This window comes from Ovis aries, chromosome 2 (genome assembly GCF_016772045.2).
Source record: "Ovis aries strain OAR_USU_Benz2616 breed Rambouillet chromosome 2, ARS-UI_Ramb_v3.0, whole genome shotgun sequence".
Lineage (NCBI taxonomy): Eukaryota > Metazoa > Chordata > Mammalia > Artiodactyla > Bovidae > Ovis > Ovis aries.
The window spans coordinates 126,751,142-126,778,091 of NC_056055.1; the positions used below are offsets into that span (position 1 = coordinate 126,751,142).

Consider the following 26,950-nt stretch of genomic DNA (forward strand, 5'->3'; position numbering starts at 1 on the left):
GTGCCATCCAAACATCTCGTCCTCTGTCATCCCCTTTTCCTTCATTGGGATCATCTCTTCAGGGTAGTGTGTTACCTTGAAATGTCCACTCTACTGTTGCTATGTGGAGAAGACTGAAGAGGCAAGAGCAGAATACAGACACTAGTTAGGAAGCTGCTATGCTATGAGCGTTGATTACAGAGTGGTGGCAGGACAATTGCTTAAAAGAGGTTTACGCAAATAGTCTCTCTTGCACTCTTATTTTAAAAAACCTGGTTTAGAATATCTACTAAGAAATTGAACAAAGCCTTCCCTAAACCAAACTTCTGTACTTAGTTGTTTTTTTTAAAGGAACAAAACACTAGTATATTTTAGGTCAGGAAAAGTTATTTATTATGCATAAGCAGTTTCAATGATGAAAGAATAACTGACATAGGTGAATAAAGGACTTGAGTCACTTTCCTTTATATTGAAAGCCTGTGAGTTAGCTCTCTTTGTCATTGGTTCCTTATTGCAATTTGCTAGTATCTTTTCTCTGAAAGAATGAAAGCTAGTAAATACTAGACTTCAATCAGGTTTTAAAAAATATTTATTTATGGCTGCACTGGGGCTTCGTCACGGTGCACAGGCCTCTTCTTTCAGGGCTTCTCTTGTAGCAGGGTACCAGCTCTGGGGGCGTGGGCCTATGTTGCTCTGTGGCATGTGGAATCTTGGCAGGCCAGGGATCGACTTGCATTGGCAGGTAGATTCTGCACCACCAGGGCAGTCCCTCAATCAGTTTTTAAGATACTTACGTTTCATGTAGAAAATGCTTTTTCATTGTACAAAGATTAATTACCAGTATTTTTCATTGAAGAGATATGATCTTATTTTGTGATCTGCATGGCTGTTTATCCTGTTTATTTTGTTTTTACTTTGAATTTTAAGAATAATGGTCCACAGTTAAAACCTTTAATGAAAGCACTGTACAGATATTTTGGTAATATATTTAACCCATGTATCCATGATATGCTTTTAAAGTGTTAGCAAATAGAATCTTACCTTCTCAAAATTGTACTTTTCTATGGTCTAGTACTGATTATATTCTTAAACCATTTCCTACTTTTTATTTAGTATGAAATAATGAGATGGGAGGTAGAGGACTTGTTCTGAATGTTGAACCTAGAAGTTAAATACTTTTTGGAAGTGTCTGCTCTCTTTCACTTTAAAAACGAAAATGGAGTTAGTATTTTTTTCAGTTGAAGCCCAAGAGTTGTAGATACTTTTATTCTTTGTTGTTATAGTTGAATTTTCACACAGAACTTTATGGAATTTATTTTCGTTAAATAGGGAACATAATTGTAACCTTTTATAGAGATGTTGAGAGGATCGTGTAAAATACTTGCACATTTTTTGGAACACTACCTGCAAAAGAGAGCATGCTCAGTTAATATCAGCTCTTATTAGGATACTATGAGTAGTATTAAGATTATCTTAAATAGTTTTATTTTTTGCTCATTTTGAAGAAGTGATCTGTGAGTATCTTCTGTTATTCACTTAATAATTAATGAGCAGCTTCTGGGTGCCCTGTACATTGTCTTGGCTAAACTGCCCACATCAGCTCCCATTTTAATATTGAGGGTATTAGACTGTGAGAGGTTAAGTTATTTAGCCATGATTTCACAATAAGAGGTGGGCTGGTTAGTGTTAACTTACTAAAACGTTATCTGACACTGCCATATAAGGTCTTTTTCTTTTTAATTTTAGGTTTATTTTTTTTAATTGAAGGATAATTGCTTTATAGAATTGTGTTGGTTTCTGCCAAACAGCAACCTGAATCAGCCATGGGTATACATATATCCCCTCCCTCTTGAACCTCATTTCTACCTCTCTCTGCATCCCACCCTTCTAGGTTGATGCAGAGGCCTGCTTTGAGTTCCCTGAGTTATATAGCGAATAAAGGTCTTTTCAGTTTGTCCTAATCACTCATTTGATAGATGTTTATATTGGATATTTTTGTGCAGAGCTGTATGATACAGGCTGTGGAGTTTTGTACACTGCCTCATGGTGCTGGAGAGAACTATGATACAAGGTAGAAAGTGATAATTATTAGAAACTGTACACATTTAGAAGAGGGAGGTGTTACTTGCATCAAGGGAAGCAGTTCAGTCAGGGATGGTTTCTTGAGAATGAGGTTAACATTTAAATTGAGTAGTTTAGGAGTAGTGAGATTTGGACATGTATAAGTAGTGGAATTTGGACATATCCATAGAGGAAACAGTAGAGAAAATGTGAGACGTTCATATACAATAGTGGAAAGTTTGTTTTAGCTGCTTAGTGTAGTCTGTGAATGGATGTAGGAGAAATTTAGATTGGAAGGTATGTTTAGACAAAGGGATGTAGAGCTTTAAAAACTTGACTAATTATTTTGAATTCATATATAATTAGTTCAGTAAATTTGTTTTAACCAGTGTAGAGGCTTTGTTGATGTTGTTTAGTCACTAAGTCATGTCCGACTCTTTGCGACCCATCAACTGCAGCATGCCTAGCTTCCTTGTCCTTCAGAATCTCTCAGAGTTTGCTCAGACTCATGTCTATTGCATCAGTGATGCCACCCAACCATCTCATCTTCTGTCGCCCCCTTCTTCTCCTCTCAATCTTTCCCAGTGTCAGGGTCTTTTCCAATGAGTTGGCTCATCGCATCAGATGGCCAAAGTATTGGGAGTTTCAACTTCAGCATCAGTCCTTCCAATGAATATTCAGGGTTGATTTCCTTTAGGATTGACTGGTTTGATCTCCTTGCAGTCCAAGGACTCTCAAGAATTTTCTCCAGCACCACAATTGGAAAACATCAATTCTTCAGCACTCAGCCCTCATTAATGGTCCACCTCTCATGCCCATTCATGAGACATACATTGGACCATAGCTTTGACTATACAGACCATTGTCAGACTACTAGAAAAACCATAGCTTTGACTATATGGACCTTTGTCAGCAATGTGATGTCTTTACTTTTTAATACTCTGCCTAAGCTTGTCGTAGCTTTCCTTTCGAGAAGCAAGCATCTTTTAATTTCATGGCTGCAGTCACCATCTGCAGTGGTTTTGGAGCTCAAGGAGAGAAATTCTGTCACTGTTTCTACCTTTTCCCCTTATATTTGCCATGAAATGATGGCACTGAGTGCCAGGATCTTAGCTTTTTGAATGTTGAGTTTTAAGCCAGCTTTTCACTCTCCTCTTTCTCCCTCATCAAGAGGCTCTTTAGTTCTTCTCTTTCTGCCATTAGAGTAAGTATCATCTGCATATCTGAGGTTGTTGGTATTTCCCCCATAGTCTTGATTTCAGTTTGTGATTCATCCAGCCTGGCATTTTGCATGATGTACTCTGCATGTAAGTTAAATAAGCAGGGTGACAATATACAGTAGAGGCTAGTTATATACAATTTGGGGGAAATAAATTGTAATGAGAAATTGAGACCATGATGAGATTTTACTGTTAAAAAAGAAGATGGGGGTGGGGATGAAACCTCCCCACCTCCATGTGAAATGGTAGGAAGAACAGTTTATTAGGACTATGGGTATGAAATTTTAATCCTGGCCCATTCATATTAACTAGGTATATAACTTTGGGGAAGACTCTTTTAAGTTCTGTGGGCATTAGCTTCTTAATATGCAAAATAAGAATTTGTATAAAAGGTCATTAGGGCCCATAATAAGATGGTAATCTGTCATTTTTTGTTCAAACTAGACACTGAAATTGAAAGGAGGCACTAAAAATATAAACCCAGTAGCAACCAAGTTATATTTTTGCTTTTTATCCTATTAGGAGTTTACTTTCACCTGTTACATTTCAAAATTAAAATTTAAAGTACTGAAAAGCAGGGAAAAGGATTGATATCAATTATAAATGTTAAATGTTGTTGAACAAGGTAAAGGAAGTATCATCTGAGGGAATAGAATCATTTTAAAATAAGTATCTGCTTGATGTTGTGAGTGGTAATGATTAAAAGTGTGCATATAAATACAGAATTGTTTTGAAACAGATAGCATGTTCAAAATAAAGTCAACTAGTGACACAGATAAAGATAAAGCTAGAACAGTTACGCACATCACTGTAAGTATATACCTCAGTTTGCCTGGCTTTAAGGGGAAGTAGAGTATAATGCAGTATAAACTTTGTTTATACATTTTAAAAAATATCCTCAGGGACTGCAGGATTTAGGGTTCTATATAGTAGTTGGGTCTGCCAGAATGCTGTGCTTGCTACTGTAAATAGCCTTTTAATAGGTATATTTTTAATCCTTTGATGTTACGCTTACTATTAAGAATTTTCTGACTTATCAAATGTGTAGAAGCACCCCTTCCCCCAACTCTCCTATGTTAGGTGTAAGAACTGCTGCTGCTGCTAAGTCGCTTCAGTCGTGTCTGACTCTGTGAGACCCCATAGACGGCAGCCCACTAGGCTCCTCTGTCCCTGGGATTCTCTAGGCAAGAACACTGGAGTGGGTTGCCATTTCCTTCTCCAATGCATGAAAGTGCATAAGATGCATAAGAACTGCAGGAGGGTCTTAAACTGGATAGCAAGTTTGATATTTTGAACCATTTTCTCATATTTTCTAGTTTTTGCATGTCCCAGGTAAATTACATTAAACATGCATTCAGATCACCTGGGTATATTGTTAAATGGCAGATTCTGATTTGGGGTGAGCCTGAGATCCTTCTCTTGTAACAAGTTTCTAAATGATGTGGACATTTCTATTCTGTAGGCTACATTCAGAATATCAGATAGTTCTAGATGATTTTGTTGACTTTGGCAGATTTATGGTTTACTGCTGCATGTCCGATATGGCTGAGTTCTATCAGAAGTTTTATTAATAGTTGTTTTAAAAGAGAACTTAGGACTTCTGTAAATTTAATAATACAGTTGACTGAAATAATGTTTGTCTTTTGTATTCACATTTCCCTTTTCATATGTTTATGCGTCTTAACTCTAGTTTTGCTTCTTTCTCATTTCTTTTTTTGTTGTGATTTTTGCTTTTCTTTAATGTATTACTGTGTTTTGTGGATCTGGTCAGGGAACCGTTACTGTATTTTATGTTTGTATCTACATTTTATTTTGCATGCGTAACGTGGCTTTGCCTGGATGTTCTTTTTGGTAAGTTCCAAATTTATAAAGCATATTGTTTCTGTAGTGTAAGTTATAATATTTTTCACCTTCTTTTCTCCCACTTTTAGTAATGTGATCATGCTCATGAGTTGCTTTTAGTTTTCTTTTAAGAGTTCATTTGATAGTTATTTTTTTCCTAACACTTCCAGTTTTCCTTAATAGTAGTGCAGTTTGGTACTAATCCGCTTTGATTCGTTTTATAGCCTCACACTGTAAGTTGCTGGTCACTATTTAGAAGTTGCTGTTTCAAGTATTTTGGTTTTTTAAAAGAGCCGTAATCATCTAGAAATATTATTCTAAAAGCTTGTGCTTTCATATAGCAATCATAAAAGAAGATAGTTTGTATTAAACATAATAATTTTGTTCACAGTAAACAGTGCATTCTAATTTTGTTTTCACAGCAACAGCTTGCACAACTGCAGAAAGAAAAATCAGAGATTCTGAAAAATCTGGCATTATATTACTTCACATTTGTAGATGTTATGGAATTTAAGGTATGTATTTTAATACATACAGTTTAACATTTCAGAGATAAATTGATATTTGTTAATTGTATAAATTGTTCTGTCACTTGTGGATAATAAAGTATGTGTTTTCTGAATTTAGTAGTAGTCATATAAGTAAAAGATTAAAATAAACTTTTGTTTTCAGGACCATGTTTGTGAATTGCTGAATACTATTGATGTTTGCCAAGTCTTCTTTGACATTGTACGTATAATTTTCAGAAAATTTTCTAATTCTTCTCTCTGTTTCTAGTAGTAGAACTAAGGGGATCAAATGCTTTTCTTTAGAGATAATTTATATGATTAGTATATAAAATTTCAGCATTGAATTTGACTTTTTTTTTAAGGCTCTTTTTTTTTACTTATTGATTGCCATTGAATATAAATCTTGTACATATTGGGAAATAGTTGTTAATTTTAGTATTTTATTTTAATAGGCTCAATTTTAAAAGGTTACACAAATAATTTTTTCTCTATAAAAGGCATATTTGATAAAATCTTTCTTAATAAGACAATTTCTAGATATAAGAAATGAGTGAAAAACATCTCCACTGAGTTAACAGTGAACCTATTCATTAATTTAATACTCCTTTTTTCTTGCGTAGTGAGAATTGCTTCCATGCTTATTATTATTCTGATTTTGGCTATTCTTTTAAATTGTTAGCAGGTTGAATAGGGTGATCACAAACTCTTTCACCTGTAAAATTACACTATTATTTGTAACTCCCAAATTTTAGACATGTTTTTGGTGAAAGGAATTAGGTAGAATTTCAGAAATGGGGATAAAATAAATAAATACAGAAACTTATTAGCTTCCAGTAGCTGCCATGAAGATTCTTTTGTGTGTGCTTAAAAGTTTGTGAAATAAAAAGTTGAACTTAATGTTTTTTTTTCTTAGACTGTAAATTTTGATTTAACAAAGAACTACTTAGATTTGATCATAACATATACAACACTAATGATACTGCTGTCTCGAATTGAAGAAAGGAAGGCAATCATTGGATTATACAACTATGCTCATGAGATGACGCATGGGGCAAGGTATACCGCATTAAAGAAACCTGTGTGAAATTCTCAGTTTGATGGCTTACAATTCAGTGATATTTATGTGTCTGTTTTAAGTGACCGAGAATACCCACGCCTTGGTCAGATGATTGTGGATTATGAAAACCCTTTAAAGAAAATGATGGAAGAATTTGTGCCTCATAGCAAGGTAAGAGCTGGGTTTCAGGGGTGCTTCAGTAGGCATATGAGAGCTTGAGGGTGGATAGGGTGATAAACTGCTTCTAAGAAAGAAAATCTTAATGAGATATGATTTATGGTTATATATGGTTTTATCTAATTGTGAACCAGAGAACTCCTTAATTATATCCAGAATTGTTAATGGAAACTCTGGAATATGTTGATCCATTGTAGTTTTTAGGTTCTCTATAGGATATAGTTAGTGAAGTTTAGTATTTGAGAATGTCTACTAGATTCATATCAGACTGCTTTGTTCTAATCCCACTTCCGACAGTTACTGTGTATTATTGGGCAGGTTACTTAACCGACTTCACTGTATCTCAGTTTTCTTACCTGTAAAAATGCAGTAATAGTAGTCCTACTCTATAGGGCTATTATGAGTATTAAATGAGTTATTTTGTGAAAAGTGTTTCCACACATAGTATTTGATAAATCTTAGTTAAATGTTATTAGAGTATAGCCTCGTAATGAGAAAAAATTGCAGGAGTTTGTGATAATTTGAAATGTCTGTCATTTATGATATATTAAAAAATAGTTCTTAATGAAATAATTTTGGTTTAGAGTCTTGCCATTATGGCTTCTCTGAGGGAGGGCTAGTTCCTTAGCATGTCAAGGAAGCTTATAGGTATCCTCATAAAGATAGGGAAATTGAGGACTGGAAGTGGTATGATGAAGTAAGCCATTTGGCAGCAGTTGTGGCAAAATGAAGGCTAGGATATTAGAATCTTGTTCCATTGTTCCCTTTGAATGATGGGAGTTAGGTTTTTAATAATGCAGTGTTTTATATGAATCTGTGCTTTATTTTTTTGACATACAGTTAGCAGCAAGAATTTTCCTTCAGTTTTCTTACTGAAGATTCTAAAGATGCATTTCCAGTTTAATTTCTCTGCGGATCTATATTATACCCACAAATTCATGTAGATTTAATGTCTTAGCGTTAGTTGTAGCATTAGCTTGAAAGAGTCTAGTCAGTTCAGTCGCTCAGCTGTGTCCAACTCTTTGCGACCCCATGAATCGCAGCACGCCAAGCCTCCCTGTCCATCACCAACTCCCGGAGTTCACTCAGACTCACGTCCATCGAGCCAGTGATGCCATCCAGCCATCTCATCCTCTGTCGTCCCCTTCTCCTCCTGCCCCCAATCCCTCCCAGCACCAGAGTCTTTTCCAGTGAGTCAGCTCTTTGCATGAGGTGTAGATGATACCAATTTTGAAGTAAAAATCAGCATTGTAGATGGAAGTGTCAGGGTTTCTCAAAGTGCTAAACAGATCATCACCACCTATCTCTTTGATTTTGTTAGTGCTTTTACCTCAGCTACTCATCTCTTGTTTTTCCTCTGAATCTGTTTCTAACTTTTTGCCAATCAGATATGGCTTTGCTTTTAGCTACCCACTTCAGATTTGGCTCTTTTCCCAGTTAAATGATAAACATTTATTTTAAAGGCTGTTATATCTTTATTTAGGGCTTCCCTGGTGACTCAGATGGTAAGGAATCTGCATGCAGTGCAGGAGACCCAGGTCCAGTCCCTGGATCGGGAGGATCTCCTGGAGAAGGGAGTGGACACCCTCTCCGTTATTCTTGCCGAGAGCATTCCATGGACCGAGGAGCCTGGTGGGCTACAGTCCACAGGATCACAGAGCATCAGGCACAACTCAGCAACTAACACTTTCACTTTCACCTCATATATCTCTAAGTTTTCCATAGCCGTTAGCACATACTAGACTGTTAATAATTACCTGAGGAGAATTGTCTATTTGGATTAGATCAGTTTTTTCCTAATCTTGATTTTTCTGATATTCTATGATATCTCAGGGCTTTGATGTTAATAGAAAGTCACTCAGTTGTATCTGATTCTTTGCAACCCCATAGACTGCAGCCTTTCAGGCTCCTTGGTCCATGGAATTCTCCAGGCCAGAATACTGGAGTAGCCTATCCCTTCTCCAGGGGATCTTCCCAACCCAGGAATTGAACCCAGGTCTCCAGCGTTGCAGGAAGATTCTTTACCAACTGAGTTAACAGGGAAGCCCAACAGAAAGACCATCGTATATTTACTAGGATTTGTTCAAATTAATTTAAAAAATTATTCAAAATCACTTGATGCAGTGATAAAAACAATTCCTAGGTTTTACTCCCAGAGGTTCTGGCTCAGGCAGAGCCCTGGATTTTCTTTTTTCTGAACAAACTCTCCTGGCAATTTATGCATAGCCAGATTAAAGGACCACTCTGTACAGAATTTTTAGGAAGCAGGAGTGAATAGCAAAAGAGTTAAAAGCAAGCAAGAAGTAAATGAGATGAAAAATACCTTGATGATAAAGTTATCATTAATAGACTAAATGGCAAATAGAAATAATTTATTGACACAAAGTACAGTGGATCATTTTTAGAAGGCATTCTTTGAAGAAATATGAAACATGTTGAGCTCTGGTAACACTTAGTCATATAACCTTAAGCACCACTTTTTCTTTCAGTGAGCACTATTGGGGTAGAAAGTGACACACAAAAGGATGATGCTAGACTCTGTCCTTTTTAAAATAAAGATCACACGATTGCCATACATTTTCACCTTTAAGAAAGTAACATGATTTGCTGAGCTAAGCTTTAGGGGAGGAGTGCAGAATCTATGTAACTTTCATGAAATTAAAAACAAAATCTAGAGCATAACTGGAACCCACCACAAGTGTCATATGGAGCATACTTGTAATTAGGCTCTTGTTTTATGATGATACAGTTAGAAACACACAGCACTTGTAGCTGGAAATTAAATGGAAAGTAAAAAAAACCAACTCATTCTTCAACTTTCTGTTTTTCTGTTTTAATTAGTCTCTTTCAGATGCACTAATTTCTCTTCAGATGGTGTATCCTCGAAGGAACCTTTCAGCTGACCAGTGGAGAAATGCCCAGTTGCTGAGTCTCATCAGTGCCCCCAGCACAATGCTTAATCCCGCACAGTCTGACACTGTATGGTTCTGTACTTTCTTTTTTGAATGAAAGAGTAAAAAAAAATTTTTTTTAATCAATTAAGCAGTCCTGTTGCACTTTTTCTTCTAATTAGTATTAGCTTGTCAGTGAAGTTTATTGTAAAATGCTCATTATTTACATTGTACTATTCATAGTTTTTTAATTTCTAAATGCTGATGCTGAGTACAGTTATTTGCTTTGCTTTCTTATGGTAGAAAATTTGGAAGATTCAGAAAATTAGAAGAAAACAAAAATCACGCCAAGTTTACAGACTTGCTAGAGAAAATCACTATTGTATTCTGTTAAGTTTCTTTTCAGTCTTTTTTCTGTGTATATAAACATAAATGTTATGCATATGGAGAATAAACACACATAATTACTGACTTGGGTGAAATAGTGAGCATCCAGGTCCATAATTTTTTTTTTTTTTTTATAAAATTTTATCCTTTGAAATACTGCAAACTCTGCAGTAAACTTGGGAAATTCGGAAGTAGTTATTTACTAAATTGAAAACAATTTAACAACCGTGTTTTTGAAAGAGAAGTTTCAGGGTGTGTGGATTTGAAAGAGGCACAGCTTTCATTGCCTTTTATGGACTACGGGTTTAAATATAGGTTAGAAAACTTGCATCCACTTTTTCAACTCTTTTGTGGTGGTATTTGAACCAAGAATTGAGTAGTCAGACTTTTTAGAAAGAAGAGAAGGAGGCATGACCCAGTGCAGAATTTTTTCCTTTAAATCACAAATTTATATTTTTCTTTTTTTAAGATGCCTTGTGAATATCTCTCTTTGGATGCCATGGAAAAATGGATTATCTGTAAGTAACATTGGTCAATTTTATGAATACTCCTCAGATTTAAGTTTTAGAGAGAAATAACAGTACATGGATTACTTTAATACCAAGCACTGTGCTAAGCCTTCTGTGTGCATCACCCAGTCCTTATATTGATCTGGTTAGAGTAGGTTGATCTAATTTATAGATGAGGAATTAAAGTTTAGTCCACACAGCAAGTAAGTGACAAAGACAAAGGACCTTCAAGCCTCATGGTCTACATTCTGTTGCCTCTGAACAAGGCCATCAACAGCAAATTTTTATTTTATTTTTAATGATTTTCTTGATACTACATTTATTCAGTTGTTTTTGTTTTTAAATTATTTTAGTATATATAATAGACATACGTTTGCATGGGAAATAAAATTACTTGTTTGCACGCCTACAAAGTTCACAAACTGTGGGAGAAATAGACACACAGATACAGTGTAAATGAAAACTGCTATATTTTTTTCTACCACCCCCATGTCCACTGGCAGAGGGGAATAATTTTGAGCAGTTTGTGCTTTTTAGTTTTTATAGTTCTTGTTTCTTAATTTATTAACATTTAGGTATTATTTGATGACTTTTTATTATACTGTTTCTAAAACTGGTGAATGACCAATTTTTCTTTTTTAGTGATTTTTGGACTGGTACTTTTTTATAAAATACATTGAAACTGAATTAGTGGAATTATCAGAAATAAAGTAATAAGAAAAGATGAAATTAAAGCCTACATTTTAATTATTAGATTCAATATTTAAGTATTAATCTAACAAATATTTAATCTAACAGTTTGATTGTTACTAGATTTCTACCCTTAAGTTGCTATCAGTGAAAAGTTTTCTAAATGAAAGTTTCTAAATACTCTCAGTTCTCTACTTAATCTCATTATGCACTGGTGGTTTGAGCAATGCGGTTATTAGTATGAAAGAGGAAGAATTTAACACACATTGCCTGTCCTTAGCCATTTTTATTAATTATAATTTTTACATTGATCAGGTTTGTGATCCTTAAATTTTCTTCTATAATGATTGTTAAGGTTTTTATGCTTTTGTTGATTTAAAAAGACAGCTTTCGGAGTATTAATTTTGCTCAAAGGCATGGTGACCCTTGATTGTTTCATGTTTATGGATATATGGATGCAGAACCCATGTGATTAGTAGTTAGGTGGCATGAGTGACCTCTAATGTTAAATAGAACTATTTCTATCCATCTCTACCTCGAAAGTGTTCAAAGTGTTAGTCACTTAGTCTTGTCTGAGTCCTTGCAACCCCATGGACTATAACCCATCAGGCTCTTCTGTCTATGGAATTCTCCAGGCAGGAATACTGGAGTGGGTAGCCATTCCTTCTCCAAGGGATCTTCCCGACCTGGGAGTGAATCCAGGTCTCCTGCATTGCAGGCAGATTCTTTACCATCAGAGCCACCAGGGAAGCCCAGTCCTTACCTTAAATGGCAATAATGAATGCAAGGCTTTGCGTAATGAGCAGTGAGGAGAAGTCAGAAGGCAGAATACCCTGATGGAGGATGCCTGGGCATGGAAAAGGCAAACTAATTTGGGATAGCCTCAGTTGCCAAAAGTCAGGAAAGTTTACTAAGTTTTGCTGCTTTCATTTGTTTGAGCCTTGAGTAGAGTTAGTAGAATTACATCAAACTTTGCACTTCTTTCTCTCCCCCCCTTTTTTTTCACTTTTTCCTTTTTGACACCAATTCCTCCATTAGAACTTTGTATAAAAGCTAGTCTATTTTCTTTACAGCTTTGCTGTAGATTAGTTGAAAGAGTAGCAGCATCACCTTGAAACTTATTAAATATGCAGACTGTTGATTTCCACCCTAGGACTTCTGATGAATAACTCTGAATGGATCCCAGCAACCTGTGATTTAATAAGCCTTCCCAGTGATTCTGATATGAAGCTGAAGTTTGAGAATCACTAGTCTAGATTCTAGCCTGGGGCCAAAGGTTGTTGGGGCTTCCCAGGTGGTGCTAGTGGTAAAGAACCCGTCTGCTAATGCGGGAGACATAAGAGACTGGGGTTTAATCCTTGGATTGGGAAAATCTCCTGAAGGAGAGCATGGCATCCCACTCCAGTATTCTTGCCTGGAAGAATCCCTTGCACAGAGGAGCCTGGTGGGCTACAGTCCTCAGAGTTGCAGAGTCGAACACGACTGAAGCGACTTAGCACATGGCACAAGGGTTGTTGAGGGTCTGGAATGTTGAGGATCCAGCCCTTTTGAATGCGATTTCACAGTAACTTGGGGCTTCCCTGGTGGCTCAGACAGTAAAGAATCTGCCTACAGTGCAGGAAACCTGGGTTCGATTCCTGGGTCAGGAAGATGCCCTGAAGAAGGGGATGGCTACTCAGTCCAGTATTCTTGCCTGGAGAATTCCATGGACAGAGGAGTCTGGTGGGCTGGAGTCCATGGGATCATAAAGAGTCAGATATGACTGAGTAACTAACACAGTAATTTATTCAGTAACTTATCCTGGTACTCTTTTCAGGATTTGTTCTTACTTTATTGACTATACTTAAATTGATAGTACAGTCTTTCTCTCTTCAAATTTTTTCTCCAGCTTTCTTGTTTAGTATTGATTTTCTATCTTGTTTTCTTACATTTTCATAAGTATAAAAAACATCATAATATATTTCAGGAATTTTTAAGGAATTTATTAATAAATGTACTTCTGTGTGTATAATCCTACAATATTTGCCTACCTAAAGAGTTAGTTTGCCTGTGTAGTTGCCCTTTGAAGGGAATGTTTAATTAAGAATAAAAGATGCAAGGCAAGTTAAATGTTAGTGATTGAGGAGTTTAAAGATTGAAATGACTGTTGAGAATCAGAGGGAAATCTTACAGAAAATAGAATTGGTTTTTAACTGGCCCAGCATGATACCTAGTTTATAATAAGCTTTGAGTACCTGTTCTAGGAATGAAAGATGAGGTTTTATGGCTTCCCTCATAGCTCAGTTGGTAAAGAATCTGCCTGCAAGGCAGGAGACCCTGGTTCAATTCCTGGGTCGGGAAGATCCGCTAGAGAAGGGATAGGCTACCCACTCCAGTATTCTTGGGCTTCTCTTGTGGCTCAGCTGATAAAGAATCTGCCTGCAGTGCAGGAGACCTGGGTTCACTCCCTAGGTTGGGAAGATCCCCTGGAGAAGGGAAAGGCTACCCACTCTGGTATTCTGGCCTGGGGAATTCCATGGACAGTCCATGGGGTTGCAAAGAGTTGGACAGGACTGAGCGACTTTCACTTTCTAGGAATGAAAGATGAGGTTTTATGGCCTCAAATAGAGGGTCAGGGAAGACCTCAGTAAACATACAGGATTACACATTTTTGAAGACCTTCTAAATTAGATGACAGAAGGTAAGATACTTGAATTTATAGAATATAGAGCTGTGTAACATACTGAAAGAATATTGGCCTTTAAGGGTAACTACTTGAGGAAAAGTCTGGTTCTAATACTTTATTAGTGTGACTTTAGGAAAGTCATTGACCCTCATTTCTTCAGTTGTAAAAGGATACCACTGGTCTTTCCACTCTGTGTGATAATCTTATGAGATAATATATGTCAAAGGACTAAATTAGTAGAAACTATAATTTGCTATGAAATTGTGACATGCTATTTCATTTCCTGTAATGACTTAGAAGACTAGCTTTCTTTTTCAGTTACTGTAAGGATAATTGTATATATGTAAATTGGTAGCTTCTGATCTGTGGCTTAAAATATCTTTTACTCATTTGTTAAAGTCAGTTGCTTTGCAACCCAGTGAAAGTGAAGTCACTCAGTCGTGTCCAACTCTTTGTGACCCCATGGACTGTAGCCCACCAGGCTCCTCTGTCCATGGGGTTCTCCAGGCAAGAATACTGGAGTGGGTTGTCATTTCCTTCTCCAGGGGATCTTCCCAACCCAGGGATTGAACCCAGGTCTCCTGCATTGCAGGCAGATGCTTTAACCTCTGAGCCACCAGGGAAGCCCTCACAACTCAGAAATGACGTTTTTTCCCTTTTCATCAGTTTAAGTACAAAGCATTGGTTTTGCAAAGTACAGAAAATTATTATTGAAAAAGAGAAATATTGTTGCCATCTTGGATATATATGTATTATTACCTGTCACTTAAAAGCCTCAGTTTAAGTGACTGTGTTTATGTTTCTTTATTTTTAAAAAGCTACCTTGTAACTCAAATAACCTAACTTAGGAAAACTTTTATTTTCTACTTCTTTTCCTTTTGTTTCAAGTTGGCTTTATTTTGTGCCATGGGATCCTCAATACCGATGCAACTGCACTGAACCTTTGGAAGCTAGCTCTTCAAAGTAGCTCTTGCCTCTCTCTCTTTCGGGACGAAGTTTTCCACATTCATAAAGCTGCAGAAGACTTATTTGTTAACATTCGAGGGTATGTCATTTTCAATTATTTTCTTTTTCGGAGAAAAGTAGTGAGTGGGGTATCTGTTGACGTTCTGAGGTAGAGAAGGCTCACATTATGAGAGAAGATACAATCTGTACCAACTTGTCAGTCACACCAAGTTGTTCTTAACAGTGATCCTGATGTTTTTTACAGGTTACTTCACAGACTGAAATAGCTAGTGTTTCTGCTATTTCAAAATTTGTATTCTAGGAAAAAGATGATATGATCTCTTTTGTGTATCGTTACATAAATATGTTTATGTTTTAGACATAAATATTACTAAAAGCACAATGTACATTTTAGGAATTATGAAGTTTTTAGAAATGTATTTTAGAATGCAATGCATTTTAAAAAGTGTATGAATCTATCAGAAAATACTTCATTAATTATTTATAGCCGTTGCAGAAGTCAGACCACTGCAAAAAGGAAATCATGTTTCTTTATAATGAGGAAGTATTCCAACTGACTCATTTATACTCATTCCTTGTAACACAAATAATTCTTAAATTTGTTCCCTTGGAATTTTTAATGCTTGCTTTTTTTCCCACTTTTGGTTCTGTAGCCAGTATATAAAAACAAGTTGAACTCACACTTGGTAGCCTTTATGAAATCTTTTGAAATTAGGAGTATCTAAAATATCTTGGGGTCTATTGGACGTAAAACTATTGAATAATTGGGTTGGATTTGTCAGCTTAATGGAAGTGAAATTCACCTACATTTATTTCATATCCGATTAAATAATGTCCTAAATGAAATTCAGATTTAAAACAATCTATTAGTTATTAAAGTGTAAAGATATGTCTAGTACTGACAGTTTAAGCCAGTATACCATCTCAGATTTTAGTATGTGTATGAAGTACCCTGGGATGTGAATTAAAATCCAGGCTCCTGGGCATCACCCCTAACCTCCTAAATCCCCTGTATCTATATTTTGGAGAGGTAAAGAAATCTGCCCTTTTCTCCTACTGCCTCCCCCCAGTAGTTTATTGAGGTAAATTTACAGACAGAAAAATGCATAAATTTTAAATGAACAACTCAACAATTTTCCGTACAAATACTCCTGGCAACCACTTTGATCAAGATACAGAATATTTCCATTGTCCCCAGAAAGTTCTCTTGTGCCTCTTTCTGGTCAGTACTGCTACCCCAGGTCCATTTCCCCCTAGCCTTCACAGGTGATCTGTTTTGATTTCTGTCGCCATAAGGGATTCTGACATTCCCATGCAGGTAGTCTCTCAGCCATAGTGTGAGAAACAGTACCCTCTGTATTTTTCAGCTCTTAGTTCACTTTTTATTTTAGATGGTGGAGTACCTGGAAATATCCTATGTCGTTGTGAACTTTGTCATTTTCAAAGTGATTCAGATCAAAAATCCTGAAACTTATGTCTTAGCCTGTTAACATCCTCTCTGGGGAATTATATTTAAATATATGTAAACACTTAGAACCAGAGAGTTTCTGTGTATTGAGTGAGCATAAGGTATATATGGTACAGATAAGTTTAATGGCTTTATGAAACCAATTGTCTTTTCATTATGCCATTTTTTTTTTCCTCCTGACCACTCCACATGACTTGTGGGATCTTAGTTCCTAGACCAGGGATTGTATTGAGACCCATCACAGTGAAAGCACCAAGTACCAACCACTGGACCTCTTGAATCCTTTTGTTATGCTTTTTCTGTGTTAAATGTACCATTTAAGAATTTCTGTATTTAAATTTGAAAAGGTTTAATTTTTTTTATTAAATCATGAGTGATCCAATTTAAAACGTGAATTATAGTAGTTAACAAGTCAGACCATAAGTGTGAAAACTCATCATTTATACAGGTCAGTGGTTACAGAATTATGACATTTGCTTGAAGAATACACAAATCTTAGCATACTTAATTTAGAAATTGAAGTTCTTGGTGTAAGTGGTTAGGAAGATAATTTTGCTTAACATTTTAGGAATTTTGAATTTTTATGTATTTAGTAGCCAGGAAATTAGCATATCTTTATTAGAGTTTATTTTATAGATGACATCTTTAGACTGTTTGATGCTTCTATTCAGTGTCTTCTATTTTAAATGTTTTTTAATTTGAAAAAAATGTGCTTTTTAAAAAAAATGGTCAGTAAAAATCACCCATAGGTCTGTCCGTTAAAATAACTTAAAGTAATCAAATGCTTTCCTGCTCCAGTTTTCTCCACCACAAAATTTCTGTTCCTAGTATATGTGCCTTGAGAAATTTTTTTATGCTTATGAGGTAAGGTAAAAAACCAAAAGTAATAGCTTTGTCAGCACTTGCAGTTTTTGGAAATCACTGTTAATTATTTTAGAAGTGTAATTTAGTGTCCCTATTGGAGATTTAAGAAAATGAAAGTCGTCTTTGTAAATTTAATTTTACTGAATTTAATGTAATACAAGATTTATTACTTCAGGAAGAGCCAATGGGGTACTTAAGGTGCTCAAAATGATGTGGGTAGACTTCTTCCATGTATTTCCAGTTTGAGAGCCAGTTTTTCTTGTTGATAGTAAGACATTTTTAGTTGACTAGTATTTGACTAACTTGTTTTTACTGTTATTGACCAAATTAAGATTAACATACTTCCAATTTTTTTTTTTGGCTCATAGCTATAATAAGCGTATTAATGACATAAGAGAATGCAAAGAGGCAGCTGTGTCACATGCGTAAGTGGTTCTAACTTATCTGTGAAACTTTTAATCAAGAATTCCTTTCTTAAAGCATAATTTTGTTGAAGTGAGTGCAGATTAATGGTGTGTAAGATGTGGCAGTGGAAGTAGGGGACTTCCAATCAATGAGAAACATGTTTATAACTCTGTGTCTAGTCCTCTTGGTATCAGTATGGACAGATTTTTAATATTTTTTAAGTGTTAGCATGCTCTTAAGGAATACCATACAGAGGAATTTATTTTGGTGTCATTCATTTCTCTTATTACCCCTACGCTCTGGTACCAGTACTTGGCAAGTTATGACGATTTTTGTACTACTTCATGTGCACTCCCCCCAATGGTATTTGTTTTTCAAAGTATGTGATCCCATACCTTGCCCAAATATTAGTAAATATATTTTATTAGAAAATATATAGATAACTTAAACTAGATATTAGTGTATTTAAAATGTTTGTTCAATTTTCCCATGAAATAATTTGGTAATTCATTTACTTGTTATATGGTATACTTGTATAGAATATCTTCTTTAGTAAGTCTAGGTACAGTAGAGATAACACTATCTGATCCATCAGTATTTCTACAAGGCAGAGAAAACATAACACCACAGTTATAGGTGAAAATAGAAACCTACAAGAAGTTTTAGAATTTAGGCTTAGGCTGTAACATTGATATTAGGAATTTAAATCATCTTTATTAATTGCTAACTATAGTATATTATTTCCTCATGCGTTTTTTTCACTCAAATAAAGTGCTTATATTATTATAAAATCAGTCTCTAGTACAAATAACATGCTTTGGAGTGGGTTAGAATTCCATTCCAGGCTTGATTATTCATATGTGAAACCCTTGGCAGATATATGGTGTCACAGCTATCTTTTATAAAGGTCTTTTTTCCCTGCATTATATAAAACAGTTATAAGTAGTGAGCAGCAGTAATTCTAACCATTCATTAACATGTGCCAGACATAGTGTTTATATCTTCTCTTGATGGTAATACTCCTTGCAGCAACCCTGTATAGTAAAATAATCAAAACATTACCCACTCTCTATTTAGATACTATACCAGATGAGTCTATTATTTTCAGTAAGTGGAGAGCTTGTCATTAGAATTATACTAACATTGTAAAGGTACTATATGTTAGATAACATGAAAGATAAATCTTGAGTCAGGTGTCCTTATCCCTGTTTCTTGATGAGAGTCTGGAGCTTAAGAGAGGTAGAACCTAAGGTCACATAGGTAAAGGTTGGATTTTAGTGTGTCTTCAAAATTCATCTGTGGTGTCAGAGTTAAATTTCTCATGTTGCATATTTCTTCTCCTTAGGATTTTGACATACAATAGATGTGTTGTTCAGTCTCTCAGTCGTGTCCAACTCTTTGTGACTCCATGGACTACAGCACAGCCAGGCTTCCCCGTCCTTCACTATTTCCTGGAGTTTGCTTAGACTCATGTCCATTGAGTCGATGATGTCTTCCAGCCATCTCATCCTCTGTCACCCTCTTCTGCTCCTTCCTTCAGTCTTTGCCAACATCAGGGTCTTTTCCAATGAGTCAGCTCTTAGTACTATAGGAGCTTCAGCATCAGTCTTTCCAGTGACTGTTCAGGGTTAATTTCCTTTAGGATGGACTGGTTGGATCTCCTTGTATTCCAAGGGGTTCTCAAGAGTCTTCTCCAGCACCACAGTTTGAAAGCATTGATTCTTTGGAACTTTGCCTTCTTTATGGTCTAACTCTCATATCCGTACGTAATTACTGAAAAAGCCATAGACTCTACAGACTATACAGACATTTGTTGACAAAGTGATGTCTGTACTTTTATAATATGCTGTCTAGGTTAGTCATAGCTTTTCTTTGAAGGAGCAAGCGTCTTTTAATTTCATGGCTGCATTCACCAACTGCAGTGATTTTGGAGCCCAAGAAAATAAAGTCAGTTACTGTTACCATTTTTTCCCCATCTGTTTGTGGGGTGGCATTTTTTTGCAACTGTCTAAAGTTTAAAACTTTTCTGGAATTACTTATATTTTGAACAGTATGAGGAGTTGGAATATTTAGAATATTCTTTGATTTTTTTTTGTTAATTTGTGAGAATAAATTTTTTCTAATTTGTATTTTATTTTTAAGATACCCAGTACATGAATATTTATGATTATCCTTTCCTCATCTTTCTGTTTTTGAACAATAGCACCAAATAGATTTCATCCCAGTACCTTAATGAATATAGCTTTGATTTACTTAGTTTTAAGTTCATAGGGTTGCAAAGGAGTCAGACATGACTTAGTGACTAACAATGATATATTTAATAGCAATATACTTAATAAATGAGGATATAGATAATCAGGTATTTATTAAGTTATATTTATTGATTCTACATGGGAGTGACAAAAATGTATACAATAAAAAAGTGCTTACTTTTAAGGATTTCACAGTCCATTTTATAGAGTTCTGGGCTATGTGGTACTTAACTGGCAGAAATTCTTCAGGATTAGACATCTCTATATTGGGAAATACTTTCTGAAGAGTTGGTCTTGAAGTTTGAGTAGGATCTTGATAGGTAGAGAGAAGTGGAAATAGTTAACCATAGCAGCACAAGAAAGGCAAAGAAAGACGAGATTGAAAAGTCATTTAATGACCAACACGTAGAAGATATTTTTAAGGGTTTCTGTTTCCTAAGAAAACTTTGGAAGTTGACTCTGAAATGATGTTAATTAATTGCCAGTAATAAGTTTAGTAGAAACAGATAAACTCTAATGGTGGCTGTCTTTTCCTATAGTGGTTCAATGCACAGAGAAAGACGCAAGTTTTTAAGGTCTGCACTGAAAGAATTGGCTACTGTCCTGTCTGATCAGCCTGGCTTGCTAGGTCCTAAGGTAATTGATTTAATTCTTGTTTTGGCTACAACAAATGTGCCACATTAAAATTAAAATAATTTTTTTTCCTATCTATCAGGCACTTTTTGTTTTTATGGCATTATCCTTTGCCCGTGATGAAATTATCTGGCTACTTCGTCATGCAGATAACATGCCAAAGAAGAGTGCAGATGACTTTATAGATAAGTAAGTTAGCAACAGTAAGAAAATATATTTTTTGTATATTTGATTTATGGGCTATGGAATTTGAGGACTAAAGTAATTTTGAAAATCTTTAAGGCTTTTCATATATGTCATAATGGAGGGAATATTTAAAATATATTGTTAGGTGATATGAATAAGAATGCAAAGTCAACTTTAGCTTTGAATTAAGGCTTAAATGTTTTCTCACTAGTACTCTAGGTTGTTGCAGAGGTATGTTTTTGTGCTATAGTATTTCTTATAGGATTCATGTTTCAGAATTATTCATTACACAGACATTTGAATAACAATCCTAACGGAGTTACAGCTGTGTCATTTGTAATAATTTTTTTCTTATTTTAGTCCATAGTCCTGCAACAGCAATTAGATAAATGAATCAGAGAAATAATAGCATACAGAAAAATCTTGCTTTTTCCTAATACTCTAACCTTCTTTTATTTGTGACTTTTTAATGATATATTTATGAGATGTCCTAATTTTATTTTTATTTTGTATATTCCTTTATCAGTTTTTTTATTCTTGCTTTTTTTGCTTTCCATGGTTTCTTTCTGTATATGAGATAATATAAAAAAGAAAGTAGTTGACATTAAATATTTAACAGTGCTTTTTCTAAGGAAAAAATTGATGTAGCAATATCAAAGGCAATTCATATATTCCTTGATAGTGAGTGAATTTAATTTTTTTGAAATGTTTTTTCTTGAATAAAAAAGGCACATTGCTGAATTAATATTTTATATGGAAGAGCTTAGAGCACATGTAAGGAAATACGGACCTGTAATGCAGAGATATTATGTGCAGTACCTTTCTGGCTTTGATGCTGTTGTCCTCAATGAGCTTGTGCAGGTAAAACCTCTGATAGCATTCTCTCTTTTGTTTCTTATTTCCCTCCTTTCCAATAATTGATTTGTTTGCTCAGTAAACATTTACAAAAGTAATCTTTTGTCTCATGGTAAAGTCACAATGGTAAATAAGTCATGGTCATATTTTGTCAAGGGTATCATTATCTAGAGCAAAGAAAACATTTAGTTGTATTCCAGTGTGATGGGCATTATGCTTAAGGGTGTATAAAGCTTAAAGTGAACACATGCAGGGAATAATTCTTTATCTTGGTGGGTGGAGGTGTACAGTAACCACATTATAGAGGATCTTGCAAAAGAGGAGGTTAGTCATAAGTCAGATTTAATATTTAGGAAAATCACCCTGGCTTAGTGTGGATGAGAAATTACTGGGGGCCACATGAAGAGGCAGAGAGCAAAAGGCTCTTGAGAATCCCTTGGACAGCAAGAAGATCCAACCAGTCTATCCTAAAGGAAATCAGTCCTGAATATTCATTGGAAGGACTGTTGCTGAAGCTGAAACTCCAATACTTTGGCCACCTGATGCGAAGAACTGACTCATTGGAAAAGACCCTGATGCTGGGAAAGATTGAAGGCAGGCGGAGAAGGGGACAACAGAGGATGAGATGGTTGGATGGCATCACTGACTCAATGGACATGGGTTTGGGTAGACTCTGGCAGTTGGTGATGGACAGGGAGGCCTGGCGTGCTGCAGTCCATGGGGTCACAAAGCGTCAGAACAACTGAGTGACTGAACTGAACTGAACTGAATCTAAAACTATTGGTTTTCCCCAGAAATAACCATACTTTGAAATCCTCATTTTCTTTCAAACCTACCTAAAAATGCAAACAAGAAAAAAACTGTTCATGTAATTGTTTACCCTGAGTTATAAACAGCTTAGTTTACTATCCTAGTTTATTTCTTCTTTTATCCACTAGATGGAGCTCATACGCTTCCTTTCTACAATGTCTGTAAAAAGAAGGAATAGAAAAGCTGCTTTTATCCAAAGAAAAGTGTTAGTGCTTTGCTGCAGTTGTTTTTTAAAAACTTTTTATTTTATGTTGTAGTATAGCCAGTTAACATGTGGTAGTTTCAGGTGAACAGCAATGCAGTTTTTGCTTTTTCAAAAATTGTTACTATATACCAGATAAACCAAAAGCTACTGTGCTATCACAGTCTAAAAAGTAAATTAAGACTCCTGGCTTTGTGGCATTTTGAAGTTTGCTATGACTAACTGGATATTTATTAATAAATTTTACAGATTATGTTAAAGTATTAAAATTTTTAAGCTACCCTGTGTCTTTTGTGTCTTATGTTATTTTAGCAATACTGAGAAAATTTTAGAAAAGGCAGAGAAACCAGAGATCAAATTGCCAACATCCGCTGGATCATAGAAAAAGCAAGAGAGTTCCAGAAAAACATCCATTTCTGCTTTATTGACTATGCCAAAGCCTTTGACTGTGTGGATCACAATAAACTGTGGAAAATTCTGAAAGACATGGGAATACCAGAGCACCTGACCTGCCTCTTGAGAAACCTATATGCAGGTCAGGAAGCAACATTTAGAACTGGACATGGAACAACAGACTGGTTGCAGATAGGAAAAGGAGTACGTCAAGGCTGTATATTGTCACCCTGCTTATTTAACTTCTATGCAGAGTACATCATGAGAAATGCTGGGCTGGAAGAAGCAGAAGCTGGAATCAAGATTGCCGGGAGAAATATCAATAACCTCAGATATGCAGATGACACCACCCTTATGGCAGTAAGTGAAGAGGAGCTAAAAAGCCTCTTGAGGAGAGTGAAAGAGGAGAGTGAAAAAGTTGGCTGAAAGCTCAACATTCAGAAAACGAAGATCATAGCATCCAGTCCCATCACTTCATGGGAAATAGATGGGGAAACAGTGGAAACAGTGTCAGACTTTATTTTTCTAGGCTCCAAAATCACCGCAGATGGTGACTGCAGCCATGAAATTAAAAGACGCTTACTCCTTGGAAGGAAAGTTATAATCAACCTAGATAGCATATTCAAAAGCAGAGACATTACTTTGCCGACTAAGGTCCGTCTAGTCAAGGCTATGGTTTTTCCTGTGGTCATGTATGGATGTGAGAGTTGGACTGTGAAGAAAATTGAGTGCAGACGAATTGATGCTTTTGAACTGTGGTGTTGGAGAAGACTCTTGAGAGTCCCTTGGACTGCAAGGAGATCCAACCAGTCCATCCTGAAGGAGATCAGCCCTGGGATTTCATTGGAAGAACTGATGCTAAAGCTGAAACTCCAGTACTTTGGCCACCTCATGTGAAGAGTTGACTCATTGGAAAAGACTCTGATGCTGGGAGGGATTGGGGGCAGGAGGAGAAGGGGGCGACAGAGGATGAGATGGCTGGATGGCATCACCAACTCGATGGACATGAGTTTGAGTGAACTGTGGGAGTTGGTGATGGACAAGAAGGCCTGGCGTGCTGTAATCATGGGGTTGCAAAGAATCAGACACAACTGAGTGACTGAACTGAACTGAGAAAATTAATTTCTTATTTTTCTGAAACAGTAGCAGCAGCAATACTGATATTAACATAATAATTGACATTTATCCATAGTATATTAACAACTCTGAGGGTAGGTATAGTGAAGAAAAAAAGACCTTATGTAACTTGATCACTATCGCACAGTTCATGAGTACATGAGTAATAACACCTTCAAAAAACACTATTTAAATGTGTTAAATGTCTGAGCTTTTTACCACATGCAAGTACAGTATTTACATGCATAGTTTTTTTAACCATTTGCTAGGATTTAAATTTAGAACTAAGATAACTTGTTAAAATAGTTCATTGTAATATTGGTTAAAATGGTAACTTTTAAATTTTAATTTTAAAATTGTGGTAAAAATGTATGTAACGTTAAAGTTATCATTTTAACTATTTTTAATTGTACAGTATAGAACTCTGTGTGCATTTACATGGTTGTACAGGTCTTAATGTTTTGAAAATTAGGCTTTTTGTGAGCTAATAAGCATATACGTTTTAAAAAAGTTTATCATGTAGCATCTACCTCAGATATAGTTTATTAAATATTCACTTTTTAAGCTATTTTCAGAGGGATTTTTTTGCTGCTAATTTTGTTGAGGCAAAATTTATACATGATAAAAATCAATTGTTTTTAGTGCACTGTTTTAATTTGCACAGCTGTGTACATTCATGTAACCACTACCAGTCCCGATAAAGAGCATTTCCAGCATCTAGAAGTTTTCTTGTGCAGCTTTGTAGTTGATTCCCTCTCTAGATCCTCAACAACCCCTTGACTGCTCTTTGGTCACTTTTGCCTTAAAAAAAACTTGTTTTCATGTGAATGAAATCATCCTTGTTTTTCATTTGTTTCAGTTGGTATGTTTTTGAGTTCAGCCATGTTACTGTGTGTATAAACATTCCATTTTTATTTATTGCTTAAAAACATTCCAACTATGGATATATCAGTTTATCCACCTACTAGTTGATGGACCTGTGAATTTTCTGCCAACTAGATGTTTTTATCATTTTTATCACTTCTTTTTTTTTTCAGAATCTTTCTGTTTGCCCTGAAGATGAATCAATCATCATGTCCTCTTTTGTTAACACTATGACTTCTCTAAGTGTAAAACAAGGTAATAAGTCTTTTAAATTGAAATGTATTTTCTTGCCATTAGGTTTTCAAATTCTGTTATTGAGGAGAGGACTTAGCAGTTAGTTTTTATAGGATTACTTATCTTACTTAGGAGCATATTTAATCTCTTCTCTTTGTTTGCTCTGAAGCAAAGGTTTCAAAGATGGATGTGTGGTGATATTTATAAGAAATACAGCTTGACATTTCTTCATATTCAGCTGGAGGCAAAATGGTAATTTTGAAGCAAAATCGTATTTTTGAGGCAAAAAGGTATTTTGTAATTATAAAAAAGAAAAATGAGCACCCTGTATCATAATAAAGTTTATATTATGGTCCAGGCATTACCTATGACAGTAATCAATACCATTAATGAAATGATTAATCTGGGCAAGCACTTTATATATATTATCTTATTCAGTCTTCATCAATGTTAAAAAGCTGTTAATTACTTTTAGTTACACATTTGGAAACTTAAGGCTTAAGGTTAACCTTTCAGTTATTCAACATGGTTTGCCCACTCTTTTTAACAGATACTAAGTTCTTGAATAGGAACTTAAGTTTAGATCTGTCAATCTCAAAAGTTGGGTCATATAATAGACTGCCTTTCCATTAGCTGAATACTCCTCCATTCCAGTAGACTGATATTTTAGTTTTATATTCTTTAAATAAAAAATATCAGAAACCTTGTGAATTTCTGAGTAATAAATTTATTTTAGTTTTATCGGTCTTAATATTGATAAACTTATAACTTGATAAATTAATAACTTGATAAACTTATAAATTGATAAGTTAAACATACTTAACTTATGTAATGAATCTGCTATAAACTTGCCTGATGATATTTGGTTGAAATAAAGTTACTTTGTGGATGCTTTCCAAAGTTTCTGTTCATAGGATTCCTCATGCTCTGTTACAGGTGCTTTTGAGTTGACATGTAAGCAAAATGAGAATCACGGGGTTTAGAGAGAAGTCTGTACTTTACACTTCTCTTAGCACAGCTGCCTCATCACCTTTATAGGATATGAGAATTATTTCACTCTTCGCAATCATTTTTAAATTGTGGCAAAATACAGTTTACCACATTACCATTTTTAAGTGTACAGTTCAGTAGAGTTAAGTATATTGACACAGTTGTGCAATAAATATTCAGAACTCTTCATCCCGGGAAATTGAAAGCGTAGCTGTAAAGTAACAACTCCCCATTTTCCTCTCCACCCAGCCCCTGGATCCACTATTCTACTCTGTTTCTATGAGTTCAGCCATTCTAGATACTTCACATAAGTACAATATTTGTCTTTCTATCACTACCTTATTTCACTTAGCATTCCCTCAGCATGTCATCCATGACATGACATCCATGTTACAATATTTGGTCCCTTTTTTAGGCTGAATAATATACCATTGTGTGTATATATTATATTTTGTTTATCCACTGTTGATGGACTTTTTGGTTACTTCTGCCTTTTGGCTGTTGTGACTAATGCTGCTATAAACATTGGTGTACACAAGAACATGGGTGTATTCTTTTCTATATATGTCCAGAAGTGGAAGTGTCCTAGCCCTTAAATTTTAAAATGTGATTTAGGTTATTAAAATATTAATTAGCTTTGTAATCTTTTTTCTGTTACTGTAGTTGAAGATGGGGAAGTATTTGACTTCAGAGGAATGAGATTAGATTGGTTTCGATTACAGGTA

At 35.3% G+C, this 26,950-nt stretch overlaps 1 protein-coding gene across 4 annotated transcripts in view; it reads left to right on the plus strand.

The window, feature by feature from the left end:
- Window positions 1-26,950, plus strand: part of NCKAP1 (NCK associated protein 1) — a 111,272-nt gene that overhangs the window by 33,394 nt on the left and 50,928 nt on the right. For 2 of the 4 annotated variants that reach the window (XM_060409664.1, XM_027964768.3), the window contains 13 exons: window positions 5,525-5,617; window positions 5,775-5,831; window positions 6,525-6,667; window positions 6,749-6,839; window positions 9,687-9,824; window positions 10,593-10,641; window positions 14,876-15,032; window positions 17,654-17,710; window positions 20,482-20,578; window positions 20,658-20,764; window positions 21,490-21,622; window positions 25,175-25,256; window positions 26,889-26,947. In XM_060409664.1, coding sequence (XP_060265647.1) covers window positions 5,525-5,617; window positions 5,775-5,831; window positions 6,525-6,667; window positions 6,749-6,839; window positions 9,687-9,824; window positions 10,593-10,641; window positions 14,876-15,032; window positions 17,654-17,710; window positions 20,482-20,578; window positions 20,658-20,764; window positions 21,490-21,622; window positions 25,175-25,256; window positions 26,889-26,947 — 1,263 coding nt within the window. The remainder of the gene's footprint in view (window positions 1-5,524; window positions 5,618-5,774; window positions 5,832-6,524; window positions 6,668-6,748; window positions 6,840-9,686; window positions 9,825-10,592; window positions 10,642-14,875; window positions 15,033-17,653; window positions 17,711-20,481; window positions 20,579-20,657; window positions 20,765-21,489; window positions 21,623-25,174; window positions 25,257-26,888; window positions 26,948-26,950) is intronic. The other 2 variants (XM_060409665.1, XM_060409666.1) reach the window with 1 other exon arrangement.